The sequence below is a fragment of the Rhopalosiphum maidis genome, chromosome 1 (genome assembly GCF_003676215.2).
Source record: "Rhopalosiphum maidis isolate BTI-1 chromosome 1, ASM367621v3, whole genome shotgun sequence".
Classification (NCBI taxonomy): Eukaryota; Metazoa; Arthropoda; class Insecta; order Hemiptera; family Aphididae; genus Rhopalosiphum; species Rhopalosiphum maidis.
The window spans coordinates 13,947,568-13,967,102 of record NC_040877.1 but is presented as its reverse complement, the minus strand read 5'-3'; the positions used below and the strand labels follow the sequence as shown (position 1 = coordinate 13,967,102).

Below are 19,535 nucleotides of genomic sequence, written 5' to 3'. Positions count from 1 at the left end.
TCATTGCTTTTTATCAATTAAACTAACTAAATATAATATTTATTTTTGATTTTGACAGTAATTTACGTAAGACGTGTGAATTCGGCAACTGTAAAGAAAACTTAGTTGAACAGATTCATTTAACATTTTATCTTGACTTGATATATATGATACAGAGTAGCGATATTCGTATTTTTATAATGTTTTCATCGATTGCTCATCTGATGAGCAACTAAATACTACGGTAAAAACATACACGGGCTTAAAAAATGTTTTAACCAGGTAAATCAATCGTTTCTAAAATTACATTGCATAATAAATAAAGTTTGTTATTAGCGTGAATAATTTCTGTTATTATAATATTACACGTTTTACGTTTGAAGACGATTAAACGAATAATAATATTATATTTAATTATATAAATATATTTATGATACACGAGTGTAGTTGAAAAATGAAAAAAAGAAAGCGAAATGTATTTGTATAATGATAGTAATAACAGAGTTGTCCTATTCGAGTTGAAAAAAAATGAAATAAAATTACACATTTCAATATTATTGTATCGTACCCATTACAATTAAACTTCATCACGAAGCGTCGAAAGTTTTAGATCATATCACGCAATCTTAATTTTGCCACACAATTTTTGTTACGCTTCTCCGTTTGTCTGAACTCAAAATGCTGATCAATTATTAGAAATTACAAATATTTAAGCGTCAACTATTTTAAGAAATACAAAATTCTTTGTTGGACATTTAAAAATTCATACCAAAAATAATTAATTAAATAACTGTGTATCGTTATAAGTAATCTATAATTTAACTAAATTAATTTTTTTTTCAGAATCACAAAAATCGATTGATAAAATTAACATAAGATTATTATCCTGTAGACTATGTTTATTTCTTTTCGCAGAAATACAGTTTAACAATCAACACAAATTGTATCTCCTTTTAGGCGTATTACTTCTTATACCTTAAGTTAGGTATTAACCGTGCAGTGCAGTAAAATAAACCGTTCATGGTTTACGACAGTTTTTTGATATACCATAATATATTTATATTATAATACATAAACATATTATTCTTTATAATTAGCTTCGATTTAATTGGAAATCGGTATATACTGTCATTTTAATAGAACGTGATAATGGCGTCAGACCGGCTTTATGAAAGTGAAAATGTTTACTTTTCAGACAGTGTTCGTCGTCGGTATAAGTGCGTTTACTCAAATCAAGACGCACACTAACATAAAAAAATCGTATAAAAACCAGCATCGACGATTTCTATGCAAACCACAAAGTAAACACGAATCTTTAAAACCATTCATATATACACGTATGATGATAGTATAATATAATATAATATATTATTTGTTAGTAATATTATATTATTTATAATCTGGATTAAAATGGATATTTTGAGTGGTGAGAGGTGAAATTTCAAATTAAATTCATTATAAGAAAAATAAGAATAATATTTTAATACAAATTTTAAAATATTCACACAATTGTAAAAATTAAATTTGACTATTTTTATTAAATTATGTCAAGATGATGAACTAAAAATAATTGGTTGGAAATAGCACAGTGATTTTTGTGATTCATTTTACACAATTTTGGTTTAATGTAGATACTTTCATTTTAATTATGATTTAAATACACACAATAATAAAATAAATAGATTTAGTTTACTTTAAAAAGATTTTAGAATATATTTGATCAGTTCTATTATTCTACGACGTTTCAGAGAGCTAAACCAGAAAATCGTTATTTCCGAAAGGAATGAAAGTATAAATATTTAATAGAAGTGTGTGTTTAAATTCCGTGTATCAGATGCGAGCTTAGTTCAGTTGGTATACGTATCAACTCTAATTATTATTGTATTAAAATCGAATGATATAATGTAATTATAAAAAAAAAAAAAATAAAAATAAAAAATAATAAAATGGATTATGTAAGTGTAGTTGTACCTTACGGTTACGAATTTCGAATTATAAATTTATTCACATTTGCCTACACTTGATAGTGTATTTAACATTGTGGATTTGTGGTAACGTTTAGAATATCTTAATATTGTATCTACACAAATACGTATAAAGTTAAAATATTCATTAGCGTTGAGTTTCGATCTTTTAATGTTCCATATGTATTATGTAGGTATAACCCGCAGGTTTTTGGTTTCTGTAGGATATGATAATTATTGTTCATTTAGAATTTTGTTTGTTATTCGAGTCGTAAAATCCCCTAGATACCCACAGATAATTATAAAACTTAGGAGAATAATGTATGGTGTACAGGAGGGAGTATTATAAGAGGTATTCGTATCGCTTTGCTTATAATCTATTATGCATGTCTTAGCATATAGAATATCGCAGGATAACAGCATTTACAAATACTTATTAAACTGCTGCAGCAATAACTGTAGTGCGTGGGCTGTGAGTTATATAAAGCTCAACACGTCATACATATAACTTTGACATCGAAACAGAAGTTTAAAATAAAGTTGTCTTTATTTAATTACTATGACGAGCATACACGCGCATTTCTTTGGCAAAACATTAAAATGTTATTTTGTTCAAAAATTAAACAGTAAATGATTGTGATGTATGAGAATAATAATAATAACAGTAATCAAAGGATTTTTTTTCCTATTTTTTACGTGACAAATTTAGTATACACAAATACATAAATATGTATAAACATATATTATGTAAAATTTTATAACTCAGTTATTGCGGTTACGCCTCAAGCATTTAACATCAAACCACAGTTTTAAAAAGAATCGGAAACGGTTTTTCCACGTAACGGCTGATATGCATTTTATTTGAAAAAAAAAACATATTTATATTAATGCTATGATATAACAAATTGTGTTGTGCATTTGTGCGCGTCTTTTCCGCGAAATACGACTTCAAAAGCTGCCGAGCGCGTTACAAAAATCCAATTGAAATACTGAAATACTAAATATGGTTTTGTATTCCCGGTATCAGTACTGCCGCATTGCCTTATTATTGTAAATATTTTTATTATTATAATAATATGAGTATATTTATAAACAATATTTTAATTGCATTTATTATATTGTATGTTATTAATAATAATTTCTTAGTACTACACTGCGAAATAGAAAAGAATCCAATAGAAACGTTTCATCTTCTTCTACCCTTCTCGTAATAAGATATTGAAAAACAACATTTTTCTCGTTTTTGCCCAGCAACAATAGGTAATTGTATATTTTCTTGCTGACCTAGATATCCTGTGGTTCAAACTCTTAAATTGCTCATTTATGAGACAACGGATATTCTATAGCCAGAATATTATGTAAATTCGTATAGAATAAATATTTAATAGAAAATGTGTACCTGAACTAAGTATAAATGGAGGTAACCATAGAGAAATCCGAAAAAGAATTGATACAGCTAACCGGTGCTTCTTCGCCTTAGAACCTGTTTTCATTTCTAAAAACATAAACAATATTGTACAAGGTAATGATACGCCCAATAAATTGCTTAATATGCGAGTGAAACATGGACAATTACAAAAGCAGATGAACAAAGAGTAGCTATAAAAGTTCTTACGAAGGATATTCGGTCCAAAAAAAGATCATTTAACGGGTCTGCGGGAACGACGGACCAATTTGGGGTTTGGGGAATTATTCGGTGAAGTGGACACATTAATAGTAATATTGAAGAGTAAGCGTACATCTGGACAGGAGATATTACACGGAGAGCATAAGATCAAGCGATCCAAGAAGTGACAAAATAGATCCCAGATATGGGAGAAGGGTATTAGAACGGCCAAGACAAAGATGGGCAGACAGAGTTAAGAGTCACCTGCAAATGCTAAGAATTATTAACGGCGAAAAAACTAGTTAATGGTAGAGAAGCATGGAGAGGAGTGATTGCGGCCAAGGGTCTAATTAGCCTATACCAAGCCAAAAAGTTTCTACGCATGTAAAAAATATTTAAAATGATTAATCTATTCTATTTTAAGAATGCAAATACAAAATTTATCCGAAAAATAAGCATCATTAGTTATTAATGAACGTAAATTTACTTTCACCCATAAAATTTAACGGTAAATTTACCGAGCTCATATCGGTACATGTTTCGCTATATTTACAGAACTCGATATGTTAGTTATATCACAATTTGCAATGCTGATAACTATCAATCGAACAATTTTATAACATGTTGTTATTACAAAACATTGTATTATTTTGCACTGTAATTAAAATATAGGACGTGTCAAATAACATGCAACGTTTATCTTTGCCAATGAATGAGAATAAGTATAGATACTGGAGAATATTTGTATGATGTTTTGTTGTGTACACTTCTATTGTATTTAAATAAATACATTTCAACTATAGAAAAACATATTAAAACTATTCTATATTATAGTGTACAGTAGAGGGTATTGGATAGTTAAAAATTCATATTAAAAAAAAAAAAAAAACTATTTAACTTTATGAGTTAGTTAATATTCAAATTAATTATTGATTAATCGCTATAATGTAAAGGAATGCTAGAAAACTTTTATTAATAATAATATTTATTTATACGAATTAATTAACTTGTTATTATTAGCTTATAAAGTAAATTCTGTTATTTATGTAGGTACATTATATTATAACATGATAATATGGTACTTGCTATTGCGCATATACTATTTATATATTTTAATACAACAGATACCTACCTGTTATATTGTTATAATTATTACGGTTTGCAGAGTTTATGCGCACATATTACAATGCATACTTATTACTTATACTATTATAAAAAGACGAGATATCGTTCGTGGAGTGTACAACCCGCATTATTTGCAATACACCCATTCGATATAATATTATATTATTATCGTTGTCGTACATCGTCGTCGTCCTTTGCCTGTATTATTATAATATTATATTTTGTAAATTATCCGGAACATTATAATTTATATAATACGTACGTATAATGTATGTATTTTTAGTGATTATATTATAGCCGTTACCCGTTACGGGAGCACAAATAATATTCTATCGAAGAAGACCGACAGTTAAAACGGAATTTACTGTTAAATATTATAATCTAATACAATTTTGTGTTAGATTCCGTAACGAATATATTCGAAAATTAATATTTTTAGATTCATTAATTATATGCTTTAATATTCATATAATATAATATGATGTTGTGGCTAGTAAACGGCTTGATTATTGGCTTACAATAAATTAATGTTCCAATTAATGTCTTACAAATTTAAGTGAAAAAAAGGGTACCGTTTTGTCCGTTCTGTTATACAGCAAGTGTTGAGTGGGTTACTATAATCATTATACCAACGATATATCATCGTAACCAAAAATTAATTCTGAGCAAAGACTGTTAGACAGCCTATATATCATAATAAGTACGTTTTCATGATAATATGCTTTTTTGATATTTCTATTAAAATAATTTACTACGAGTATTTCGATAGGTTGATTTAATTTTTCCTGAAAATATTGCATTTATTATATTATGAATGTTTAATAATAATATATTTTTATACCAAATTATATTATTCTTAATGACTATTGTGTCAGTACTATCTTACCGTTAAAAATTGTGAATGGTAATGATTTAACAGGTTATATCTTAAAATAAAGCTACTAAAATAATATTATTTTTGAAAATTTAATTTCGTAAATTATACTTCTTAATAAATGTAAAAGTTTTAAATTTTCATAGATAATGAATTTGACTTATACAACTAATTATCATCGTTATGCATCTTACTTTATACTTAAAACTTTATAATTTATAACGAACCACCTTGAATTTAATTGTACAATCATAGGGCGAATATTAAAATATTTTTGATTTTTTAACTATAAAATAATTTTATAATGTATACGATTACGATGAAATTTGATTAAATTTTAAATTAAAATGCTAAAGCTTATGAGGAAAACTTGTTTTAATGTTTCAAAGTTTTTACTTAGTGAATTTTTTTTTATTTTTTTTTCAATATTAATTATTAATAGAAATAAAAAAATAAAAAAATTTAAAATTTCAATTGTCTATACATAAGTAGTTCAAAAATAGCCAATTTATTTTGAAAATCATATTATGTGAGGAAAATAACAATATAATAACTTTTTGTGAAAGTTTAGAGTTTTTGAATTATTGAGTAATAAAAAAATAAAGAAATTAATATTGTCGAAAATTGGTTTAGCGTAAAAACTATCGTTTTACCTTAATTTATTTTTTTACAATTATTAAGAAAAGTATTTAAATCTTTTACTTAAGATTATCGATAATTTTTTCCTATTCACTAACAGAAACTACCACCAAAGACGAAATTCAAAGCATTTTTACAGCAAAAGGTAAAAACATAAAAAAAAAAAAATCATTGTAAAATCAATATAATTATCACTCAGCTTATAAAAGTTATTGGAAATAGTTAAATTACCCGTTATCATTATATACTTATATACCAAAGCTAAACAACATTAAATCGTTTTATTTGATTGTATGAATGAAGCATTGAAAAACCATTGATTTGTCTGGGGGGAGGGGATGTGTGCATTTTATTATAAACATGTATTATATACTATATTTAAATATATAAAAATGTCTTAAAATGATTTTATGTATTACAGTTTACAATGTTGTATTTTGATATATTTTGAAAAGATTTAAAAAAATAATATATGAAAAACTAAAAAGAAGAAAAGTATATTAATTGTAATTAATACTAACATTTTATTTTCATTATAGTTTATTATATTTTTTTAACTCACGGATTATAGAACTTAAATGTAAAGAACAGATAAGAAATACGAAAATAAAATAAGGTAGCTTTAAGTAAGTTTTTTACACAACTGAATAAATTGTATAAAGGTTTAAGCAAGGTTTATTAAGCAAAATTAAAACTGTATTATAAAAGGTGAGATAAGTTGAATGAAAAAATATTACTTTTCATTATTATAAATTTGCAACTAAATTGATGAGTTATTAAATTATAAGTTTTTAGAATTTTAAATGTTGTTTTAGTATACATGGTTAAATATTTAAGGTGTGTGATCTATAATTTTTTTTTTTTTTATATTTAATATTAAAAAGCCAAATTACTAAATTTTATCAATGAAATTTAAGACTAAAGCCTTTGGATTTTTATACTTAATTGTTAGCCTTTCTATGAGTATTTTTATGAGATCACTATCATTATTATACGTAAGATACTGAAAAAATTAACCCATGGCAGTGCTGTAGCGAAATAGCCTATCTATAACGCCATGTGAAGATGCGATCATATATTTTTTAGTTTGAATGCCAAGTATGGCGCATGATTAAACCTAATATTTCATGATTTTCATAATTTCGATACAAGTTTTGTCAAAACCATTAATTTAATATATTTCACAACAAATTATGAATGTGTACTATAATTAATAATTGTCATACCTTGTTCGCTGTTTGTACTATATTTTGTATTATACTGTTAATAAGTTGGTCCTTGCTTAATGCTATTTAATATAAATTTTAAAAAAATCTGTTGAATAATTTCAGATGTTGATACCTCTTATCTAATTACTTTATAATATTATTTTAGTAATCATTTGTTATAATTTACGAATGTGTTTAGGCTTTTACGTTTTCTATGAAGCGCCTAGACGGGGCTTTTAGCATCAAACACTATGCTGTGGTATGGTCGGTATTTACTATTTACCATAATTGTGATGGTGCACTTATCCGACGCTGCATAAAACTGTAGGCCACTGCAAGTTTTAAATTCGTTCAAAACTTTTTCCCCCCTAAATCAAATTATGCGAAGTGACTAAAAATACGTATTTCTATCTACATCCCAGCAAAATTAAGTGTTTTAAAATTTTTTTTGACAAAATAAATAATGTATAACGAGTCCGAAACCATGCAAGCTTAGTTTTGAAATTCGTACGATTATCTTTCCGCTGCAAAATGAATAGCCACAAACGAAATGTCTGTACGATCATGTGTTAGTACTATTTATTATATAATACAGTAGGATCCACTACGTTCTAGGAGAGTCGATCTGAGAGACGATTGTCGACAAATTAACAATACACAACGACATCATCTATCATAGTTTCGCGCACAATAATATAATATACTTTCGTTGAGAGATATTTTGCGAAGACCGCAGGTACAGATGCGACGTGCGATGTTCTATACGTTGTCGCGAGTAAGACAATGGTCTCGCACGCGTTGAAAAAGACACATTCGATTTCTAATGACATTATAAATTGTAGTTATATTATATTGATGTATGTATATATAATACTGTTATGGGTACTCGTATATTATTATAATATATTATCATAATCATGTGAAAAGACCACTTCCGATACGTAAATAATAGCATATTATTATAGTATAATATCGGGAGGAAGACGACGATAGGGCGCGGCTCGTTTACACTTCACATTTAAATTATGTATAAGATCGGACGATAAGACAGCTCTATTACCATTATGACGGGACGAATTGTATGGCGGTGGCGTGCTGGGTGACGGTCGACGGGGACTCGGAACAATGAGTACACACGAGGCGAGTATAAAATAAAAACACTTAACGTTTCGTGGCGAACGCGTATAATGTTATAACGCAGATTATACAGTCGACAAACTTGACACGTTACACGTGTATCGTTATGTACAGTATAGGTAAACCACGAGTGATCCGGTTCCGAATCAGCCGGAGACGAATATATTTATAAAAAATATTTTATGTTATAATTTGTTTACGATGCCGCCGGCGAACCGTGTAATGTGTACAACAGAAATACGGCCGGCAATCTAATGTGCATTATACATTATCATTGTGCATACAAACCGATGTAATAATATTTTTTAAATCAAGAACAATAGTGATCCGTAAAACGTAGCGAGCGTAATATGTTGTGTTATCAGTGTAAATAATATTTGTGTCGACGAAACACATGCGTAATCTAGTGATATAACTATAGACGTTTTGTTTTATCCGAACAAGTGGATTCAACGTCGTTTACCTATACGTTTCGTGCAATCGACGAAATATCGGGCGAATCGCAGAGATTTGACGTAATGAGTTTAAGTTAGATTTCACTTAATTTTTAAATAATTGTATTATGTCGGTGGTAAAAATAGCTTACTGATTCCTGGTCGATCGCAGGTATTTCACTTTTGTACACGATTTGAGGACTTAGGCGTGTTATCACAGCCTATGTGCGCAGATAACATTTATTGCATATAATTATACCGTTTAGAGCCGTTAATCGCCGCGGAAACGCGGCTATGTAATATAATAATAGAAAATAAAACGGCTCGGTTGTCACGGTTTTATATCCGGAGTAAATGGCGCGGGCGCCGGCGCAACCAACCGATACCGGAAACCAACTTTTGACGCGTACGGTCATTATTGTACATTAGGTATAAGAAGGGAAGGTGTACTGTATAACATACGCATATAATAATATAGAACAATGTTAAAATCGTATTAATTAATGCTATTTAAAATTCAATATATAATTTTACAGCTGTGTGTTGACTAGACTTTACGTAATTTACATCGTATATATAAATTAATATATAACAATATTTTAAAATGTAGGTAATCATATTCGGTGGTTAATAACATTATAAGCTATACAGTAACATTATATAAATATAATATACGTTTCGATTTATACTTAGTTATGCACATGAGTGTAATAATAATAATAATAATAATAATAATAACAATAATAATTATAATTATTATAATAATTTTAAGTGTGGTATATTAAAATGTAAGTGGTGAAGTTGAGGTAACGAAAAAACGGGGGATCAGGAACTTTCTGCTCCGCAGATGCATTCGTCTCCCGTGTGATCCATAATCCAGTCCAGGTAGTTGGCCACTCTGGTGTACACTCCCGGATAGTTTTCTCTGGCACATCCTTTGCCCCAAGACACAATTCCTGTACATCGTAACACATTCACGCGATGGATTAGTATATTATATGAATTGCACGGTAACATATTATTATCATAATTATTTATATATATTATTATGCATACCGATGACTTCCATGATATCAGAAGAATCTAAACGTCTGTGCATTGGTCCGCCACTATCACCCTGCAAAAAAAAAAAATAATACATTTACGGTAACTAATTTACTCGTACTGGGTATTTAACATTTTCACGCGCACGGAGTTCCGAGTATCCGCAAAAAAAAAACAATTTTATCGGAAATTTATTATTATCAAAATAATACGGTTTATACCTGACAGGCGTCATATTGACCTTCCTTGAAACCAGCGCATATCATGTTACCGGTGATCTTCTCTGGCGAATATCCCATGTCCTTGCAGTCCGTGTTCGATATGATTGGGACTTCGACTTTTTGTAAGATGTTGGACGACTTTTTGCGTTCGCCCAATCTGCCCCATCCGATCACGGTTCCCTTGATACCTTCGTAAGACGTGTCAGCTGCGTGCGGGAAAATCCCGTTTAGTTGAGTTTATTTAAGTATAATATATACATATAAATTTAGATCACACCGCAATCAATTGCACACTGGTATACTGCTATTCGTTAAAGATACTTACAGGACTTGGGTAAGCACGCTACGCGCACCCACGGGTTGTTGAGGGATACGGCTTCACGAAGTTCTATGATCGCGATATCGTTGTCAAATGTGCTCAGTCGGAAATCTTGGTGCCGGTGGATTTTGGTTACATGGTGCACGGACTTGCGACCGGTATCGACTTTCCGGTCGTGTTCACCGATGGTCACGGTTAGATCTTTAGGACTGAAACTGGAAAAATAAGATGAATATTATTAGAAATAGCACTGCAGCGTGACACGAACCCACGGATAAAAAGTATCGATTTGGGATGATTTTAGATTTTAAAGAGCCCCAACCGATCGTATAATCATGTTTTCTGTATGGCGGTAGACTTAATATAATTGTGATTTATACACTAAGTATGTAAATGGTAGTTACTGTGCACTTATTACTCACTTCTCGACGCAATGGGCGGCGGTGAGCACGTGCTTCTTGGTGATGAGCGTGCCGCCGCAATAGAACTGACCGCGACGGGCCAACGTGGCCGCCCAACCGAATTCGTTTTCCCGCGTGTCTTTTCCGTTAACGATCTTTGCGAAAGCCGACCTCCGTTCCGGTTGGGCCCCGCACGGCTTATCTATTTCGAAAACGAAACCACAGTCAGACGATATTATAACACACTTAATGTAATAGCGGATAATAGACATAGACAATTTGGCTATAATATTATTATATCATTGTTTAATCTTTAGTGCACGTACAGTGATTTTTTTTTTTACACGTCTTGTGCGCTAATTTTTTTTGTTTTTAAAAATAATTAGCTACTTAATAAAAATAAAATGTCATATTATTATTATGTTTAGGTTCAAACTAAAAATAACAGCAATTGAATATTTAAAATGACCACTTCGGTTTACACAACATATACAATTATTGTACTGTGCAGCGGCTAAAACGCACTTGTGACGTAAAGTTCAATGTCGGAATAGAAAATATGCTACTCGACTAAGCGTTATATTTTATGTTATCATACATAATGGTTCTATAATATTCAGTTACATGAATAAATATTTTACCTACACATTTTTCTTTTGTTAATTTAAAACGAAAATTGTTTTCAGGCCTTTCAATGTGCCATAACTGGTACATCTGTTCATTTCTATTGTTGGTACATTGGTTTTTTTTTTTTACAAATTTAACCACTAATATGAATTTTACGATAAGTCGTCGCGCTGCTATAACTGCACAGGTATGTCGTATGACGACGAGAATGTCTGCATACAGGCTACAATAATTATTACGGTTCACGCTCGCACATTCTTCAAAATGGAAAACCACCATTATCTGCCGTTCTTAGAAATTAATACCTACACCGTTGTCGAAATAACAATTTAATAATGCGATATTATTATCAAAGTAATTTACGTTCGCGTTTCCGGAACATCGTAAGTAATATAATGTTTACACGGAGATCACAGTGCTCGTTGTTATACGGAAGCACAATCAATTCCGCCAAAATACCATCAATTAAAACGAAAACGGTGCTAGTCATACACGTCCATACCAGACAAGATATCGTTTGCCGAATCTATACGTGCAGACATGCTGTGCACAGCGTTTGCTCGGATTTCCCTTTTGGTCAGGATTCCGTGACGGATAACTCCGAATTAACATTATAATCTATCAACCGTAACATATTGTAATACCGTATTATGTATAATACCATGGTTATTTTTAATCGTCGCAGTCATCTTATTTTAATGAATATGTGTGCTTGTCGATTAAAAATCCGATTTTTTAAATTTCAGGGTACTCGGTTAACATTTTAGAATACTTTTAGTTTTTCCAGATAATACAAACATTTTTTTTTTTTATGAAACTATGAAATTCGCCGAACAAACAGTTTTGTTGTTGTTAAGAATATCGAATTATTACTAAAATCTGAATTTTAACGAATAATTTCTGAGTTATATACCATAATATACCGTATATTCGGTAATTTTTAGTAAGTACACGTGATGTAGACAAGCGTCATAATACAGCCGTATAGGTAAACGTTTTGTTGCAATCGTCGAAAACAAAACGGTTCAGTATAGCTATATGCGTATGACGTAAAATATGTTATCTTCGTGTACGACATAAAATAATAATAATAATATGTAATACGCGGCTGACAACGTGCTTTATGATATAGATATATGTGACTAAAATTATGTGCGTTCGTGTACAATGTATACGAAAATATAGAGGAATCGTTAAAATTAACGTTACAATGCGATTATGTGGCATATACGAGAAAATGGAACGCGCAGTTAAATATTATGCCGTTGGACAGGTGCAGCGACAACTGACGAGGTTTCGTGTTTCTTTTTCATACATAAATTACTTCCGAAACGATATATTATGTTATGTCTTCACTCTCTATTCATATTCAAATAATAAATGTCGTTATGTTATAGTGAAATACCGTTTATTGATTAAGTTGATCGAAGAAAATTACCGCATAAACGTTTTACATTATAATAGTGCGATTTCGGCGATCACTGTTATTCAATATTCGTAATCAGATTTTCATACACCTAACATGAGCAATATTGAAATATTGAAATTTTTATTTTTAGTTTAATAGCTATTTTGATTTATAACGACAATTTTTAAAAATTGTTCGGTATTTACGCGTATACTACACAGTAATAACCTTGATCCACGTATACAAAACATCGATAATATAAGTATAGTTAATTGTTATTGCACGTGTGATCTGTTGTGTACACTGTATGTACATTAAACTTTATACTTTATATTATTTTATAGCATTAATTATTAAAAACAGTCTAATGTACCTGAATCCGAAAGTTAATATGGGTAATAACTAAATTGAGTGTCGATTCAATAAATAAATTATCAATTGACGTTAGAAGATAAATGCAATTATTATATTAAAATATTAACTGTGAAGCTTGGAGTAAGTGAGAGGTATTGTGGGAGAGGTAGAGCGGGAAGAATTCATAACTTTAGTGACTCATCTCTTTCAAAAAAAATTATTATTTTAATGCACACATTCAAAAGATATTCCAAAAAGTAGGTAAAATAAAAATGTTCAGATCACAATTTAATACCTATTTATTACTATTTGATAAATTTTAAATAAATCAATAATAAATAACAATATTATGACAAAGTTTGCAATAATTAGCGAAGATGGGAGTTGTAAACATTGTAGTTCAACGTAGTATGGGTATACTATTATCATGTGGTAATTACATTTTTTTTTTTTTGGAAGTGAAAAAGTTGAAGTTTAAGAGTTGAAAGTCGTCTACTGAGTGTGCTGTTACAGTACCCAATGGATAATTAATCCAGTATTGTTGTTCATATACGACACACACACACACACACACACACACACACACACACACACACACACACACACACACACACATAAAACGAATTTGTGTATATGTTTAGTTCGATAATAAAAATTCTTAAATCGATTTTAAATGATATTATTATATCGACGGTAGCAAAGCGCATTTAGTCGGTACCTTCACTGATTAACGACATAATTAATAACCGAAAGTTTATGTACACTCGCTTACAGTATCATAGTAATTATAATGGTAGTGATGTATGCCACCTAACCATAACATCGTAACTCGTAACTACGCAACTAAGGATTATGTACAATTATTATTGCTTATAGTTGGATGTATTATATTACCATTATTACATATTTATTCTGTGTACTCGATAAATCATGATTAAGAACGATTTACCGTTATTTAACCCTTTATGCGCATGGATATATTATTACTTATTATAGTTAACCTAAACGGCAAATGGCAAAAATAAACATTATGCGTAATAATATTTCCAAACGTGATCATTGAAGACTAGAGAGATTAAGCAGATTTGACGTGTATCCTCATTATTATTGATGATAAACATTTACACGACGAAGAAAATCTTTTGTTAAAACAAAAAAAAAGGATATTAATAATAACAATAAACTATTAAAAAGAATAATACTTTTAGTTTAGAACTTGACACGAATTCAATTAAAAAATATAGGATAACGAATTTGTGTCGTTTAAGTTTGTTTGGCTCCACTTAATAATATCTACATATATTATAGTTGCAGATAGTATATACATATATTATATTATATATTATCTGGTTAAATTGTAAAATATAAATTAAATATTGTGCGTATCATATTATATTTAAAAACGTTCTCAAGTTAAATGATCAGACGTAGTGGAAAATTGTGAAATATGTTCGTGAAAAAATGAAATAAAACAAGTATAACGAATCTTGTCAAATTATTCGTACTACACACTAAATTCTACTCTACTGATAAAATCATATTAATATATTATTATACTATTGTTATTTAAAAAGTTTATGAAACTTTGGAATGTAGACTTCAGAAAGTCGAGTACATCCCCGCTGCTTATACATGTTTTAGGATACAAAATGTCGTTGTTTGTCGTAGACACCAACTGTCAGATGCTGAGCTATAAATATTTATATACATATATGGCATATATTGTGGAAGCCACTGATAGGTATTAGCATTAAAACACCAAACTAATAAAAAACATGTAATATCTACTAGTTACCAACTAGTACCACTACACGTTTGGAAATTCGAAGGGTCTATAAATAATAATTTACGAAAAATGTATGACAGACAGGCGAACAATTGTTCGAAAATCGTATCTGGGTTAAGGTTATATGTATAATAATATACAATATTTATGTATATGGCCGCCGTTCGGGTCAATTAAACTGCGATGTGTACGAAATTCGATTTTGAACGGTACTCGTTCGATTGCGCCGCGGTGTTATCGTAACGCGCGAAACGTTGATTTGCAGCGAAAACAGAATGACACGTGCCGGCGTTTGCGTGTTGTAAATCGATTTTCGGTCTGTTTCGGAGGTTTAAGGGGACAGCATTTTATAAGATAAATATATGTATATGAAATGATATGTTTTGCTTTTTCCGTTCGGTCACAAAAATAACAAATTTGCTTCAATAGATCATAATTGCAGCTGAAGGGGAAGGACTAAAATAATATTATTTACCAAATGTAAACGAAAACAACACTACAATTCTTTTATATTGTTTAAACGTATGTGTGTCTACTTAGGGCCGTCGGATTCACGTCGACTGGAAAGCGTCGTGTGTGTGCGCTATGGTTTTGCGTACTTAAGTACGGCCTTAAGAGCCGGCCGTTTAAAAACAAACACAATTATTGTCCGAAACAGCTGTACCATTATCGAAATGTCTCAATGCCTCTAGAGATAAAGCCGAGTGCTGACGGTATAGCCTTTTATGTTTCGTCCGATGACGATGTCCCCTACTTGTGTGCAGAAAACAATACGTAAATATGACGTGTGTTTTCCTCCGTGACGTGATTTTCATGTTACCCTGCGTTGCTAGTGTTTACTCAATAATAATAGTTTTATACGAAGCAGAGTAATAACCGAGCATGCTCATCCCCGATTTTTCTTTTAATAATGTATTTTTACGATGAAACTTCTGTATTTCAAACGCGATCCCTTCTTTTTTATTGTAAATTATTCAGTGGATATTTTTTCTAAAAACTTTGTTGTATTTAATTCAAAACTCCAACGAGTAATTCCTCAATTATTAAAATTAATATAATAAGGATGATATTGTAGTATTACATACACATGTTTTTACAAAAATATAAATTAGATTTAATATTGGATTTAGAACTTAGGCTAATGAAAAAAAAAGTTATAAAAGTTGATAGAATAATATAAATTACTAAACTTTCAAATCACTATAGCTTCCGTACATCCTTTATCCATCAACATGAATATTTTATCCTTAATATACTAAGCTAATTAACCAAAAAACTACTAGTTTAAATTTTGATTTTGATACGTCAATATTTTCCGAAAATTTATCGACTAAATAATTTAACGCGGAAAACTTTTCTCATTTGAAAAACAGAAGTGTATCTCCAGGAAACGTAATATCTATAAAAAAATCTTAAGAATAAATATAAAAGTATGGCCTTTAAGGCTTCAAGTATAGAAATCCTAAAAATCCGATTTTGAATAACTAAATTATTGAACCGCAGTATTGAAAAAAAAGGAGGCGAGCATACTTGGTAAATCGTCCTAAAGACAATACTAATATCTTATAATGCCGTTGCAGAAGCTTAAATCTTCAAAAATGCAATCACTTATAATAAATCACATGTGCCATGTATAGTGTAGTATGCTTGTTTTGGAAAAACGCAAAACAATATTACATAATGTAAACAAAAAAAATATTAAGAAATAAACGTTGCTTCCAGAAACTCAAGCGCTTATACTCGCACATAATATACAATATATATATTTTTTTATAATATAATGATTGTACTCGCGATTAGTTTCGGTTTTTATTGTTATATATTTACCACACGCCGCGCAATATTTGGTTGGCCGTTCATCCGGCACCTGTTCATCCCGGTAGTCGAATAAATGATCCTGAAAACAAAACGTACGACACGTAAATCAATTCGATAAATTTTAATATCATATAGTTTTCAGCACACCGGCTGTATCGCATGCGATACGACTCCCGGGTAGGACCTTATGTGTGTTCGACGAGGTCGCGATCGTAATAATGTCATTATATTATATTATCATGTTATACTGCTGCAGTACTATTAATACGCTACGGACCCTGCCCGCGGCCGCGCAACAGGTGATTTCGAAACGGTCGAATTCGAATAGCGCATAGGTACACAGATTTGGCGATTCGTCAATGTGGAAAAAAATCGTCTTTCGAAACCCGTCACCTCGGGAAAAAATAAGTTCGCCCATTATCAATATTCGCTTCCCGCCCACTTTTCCAATTTTAGCTATCCACTAACGGGCAACAGTTAAACACTTTATAACAAAAGTAATTTTATTTAAATATTAGTGTATATTTTTGCATGTTGGAAAGTGACCAACATCGTGGTTATCAATGTCGTTTGCTTATTTTTTGTTCATTAATTTAATAATTAGTCCATGTGACAATCTGATAAAAATTTATTTGGGTGCATAATTACGACATTTCTTATACCTGATTATAATGTTATTAGTCATAGACGTCATTAGATACAGAAATAATCCTGAAAACGAGTCAATAACCGTCGGACGGGTAAATAAAAATGTATACATATATTAAAACGTTGGTGACTGCTCATACTGTATTGTTTTCCCGGGAACTTAAATAAATTAATGAAATCAAAAATTAGAAATTAATGCATACATTTGCAACCAAATTCAATCACTATCACCTCAGCAAATAAAATAGCTAAATACTATTGGAACCAAAAAAGGTGTCGCCGAAAAGTTCTCTACAAATAAAATGATATATTTTCCTGTCCCGGTTTAGATCGGAGGTGGTTACTTGGGTTAGGTTCCAGTTCTAATTCCGGTACCCGGTGCCCCGCTATAGAAACATATTATAATACACGAAACTGTTGGGCGGCACTGCCGAGTGCTTTCCCCGTCATCGTATTTACCGCGTAATAAAAACGATTTATTGTACACTTTATTTCCCGTAACGTACGGATCGTAATAATTTATTGAAAAATAAATAAATAAATAAACAAAAACGGACATAAACCGAGTAGGTACGCGTTGTCGTGTAATAACATACTGACCCATGGCGTGTAGGCGCCGGCGACTTGAACGACCTGAACGGCGGCGATCAACAGGGCGGCGGCAACGGTCGGGTGCATCTTGCGGTCGCTGCGGCTGGTCTATACCCAAGTCCTGGTTCTTCCGACGATAATATTGTATTTCGCGATATCGCTATGAGAGATTTAATAATAACAACCGTATAATATTATGTGGTCGGCGGCCGAGTTGTCGTGTACGCAATAAAATAAATATTATCGACCAAACACCGCGGTGGGCTGTCGGCGGCGTGTGTGTGCGTGTGTGCGCGTAAAGTCGGATCGTTATTATACGGCGGGCGGCGCACAAGTCGGTTCGTCCCGGCGGAGTCGGTCTCGTCTGCGGAATCGGCGACGGCTGCTGACGGTCGGCGGCGACGGCTGAGACGCGCGGATTACGTGACGAGAGGACGAGACGAAGCGGACCACGGGCGCACAGGATCGGCGGCACCGGTGTTATATACGCTCCGGCCGGCCGTCGCGCGACTGTTGGAAACGCGTTAGCGCGCGCGATAACGCGACCGCGGAGGAGAACACACACGCGCGCAGCCTTGAACGGACGGCGCCGGCCGTAAGGTTACGCCGCCGCCGCCGCCGCCGCCGCCGTCAGATATTATTATTATTGTTGTTACCGCGTCGTAGGCGCGCTATAATATTACAATTATTGTTGTCGTTATTAGTCCGACGTGCATGCGCGCCCGCCCGCGTATTATCTAATACGTATAATAACGATGATAGTAATAATACGTAACAATATTAATAATATAATAATATGGTTAAACGATATTACGTATTTACGTGTAACGTGTAGGTACGTATGACATTATATTGTGTGTTTTTTTTTATTAAAACGACACTGGCCCGCGTGCCTTTGTAGGTCAACCGTACAGCGGCTCGGGTGTGCACTGTTTATATTATTATTATTATATAATAACATAATATTTCAGTAATTATTGCCGATTTGTATTCATATGGTATTTGCTCTCGGCCCCTAGAAAAAGTCATACACTACCTTTTCGGCGCATAAGTTAAGTTCGCGTAGTTAGTATGAGCGATGAAACGAAGTAGTTCGTTGGCAATTATTGGAAAATAACACAATATACTTACTGCTTAGGTATCAGTTGATACTCATTTGGTATGTTAGCGCAATAGTGTAAATATTTTAAAGTTTTCGCGTAAAACCGTTGGAAAATAAGGGTTTTTAAATGTTATTATTTTTTATTTCGGTTCAAATTTGGTCGTGCATAGCTTACTAATGGAGCAACGGACTTTTTTCACCGATGTAAAATTGTAAATATTTTTCAAAAATAATTCTTTTCTTTTATTTT

General features: G+C 31.5%; 1 protein-coding gene across 1 annotated transcript; it reads right to left on the bottom strand.

The window, feature by feature from the left end:
* Positions 1–9,509: 9,509 nt before the first annotated feature.
* LOC113549863 (trypsin-like) lies at positions 9,510–18,677 on the bottom strand. Its single transcript, XM_026951347.1, has 7 exons — positions 18,193–18,677; positions 16,954–17,023; positions 10,973–11,153; positions 10,557–10,765; positions 10,232–10,437; positions 10,023–10,083; positions 9,510–9,922 (listed from the first exon to the last, which is right to left on the bottom strand). The coding sequence occupies exons 1-7, from the start codon at positions 18,268–18,270 to the stop codon at positions 9,792–9,794; spliced, it is 936 nt and encodes a 311-aa protein (XP_026807148.1). The 5' UTR covers positions 18,271–18,677; the 3' UTR covers positions 9,510–9,791.
* Between the last annotated feature and the right edge of the window lie 858 nt (positions 18,678–19,535).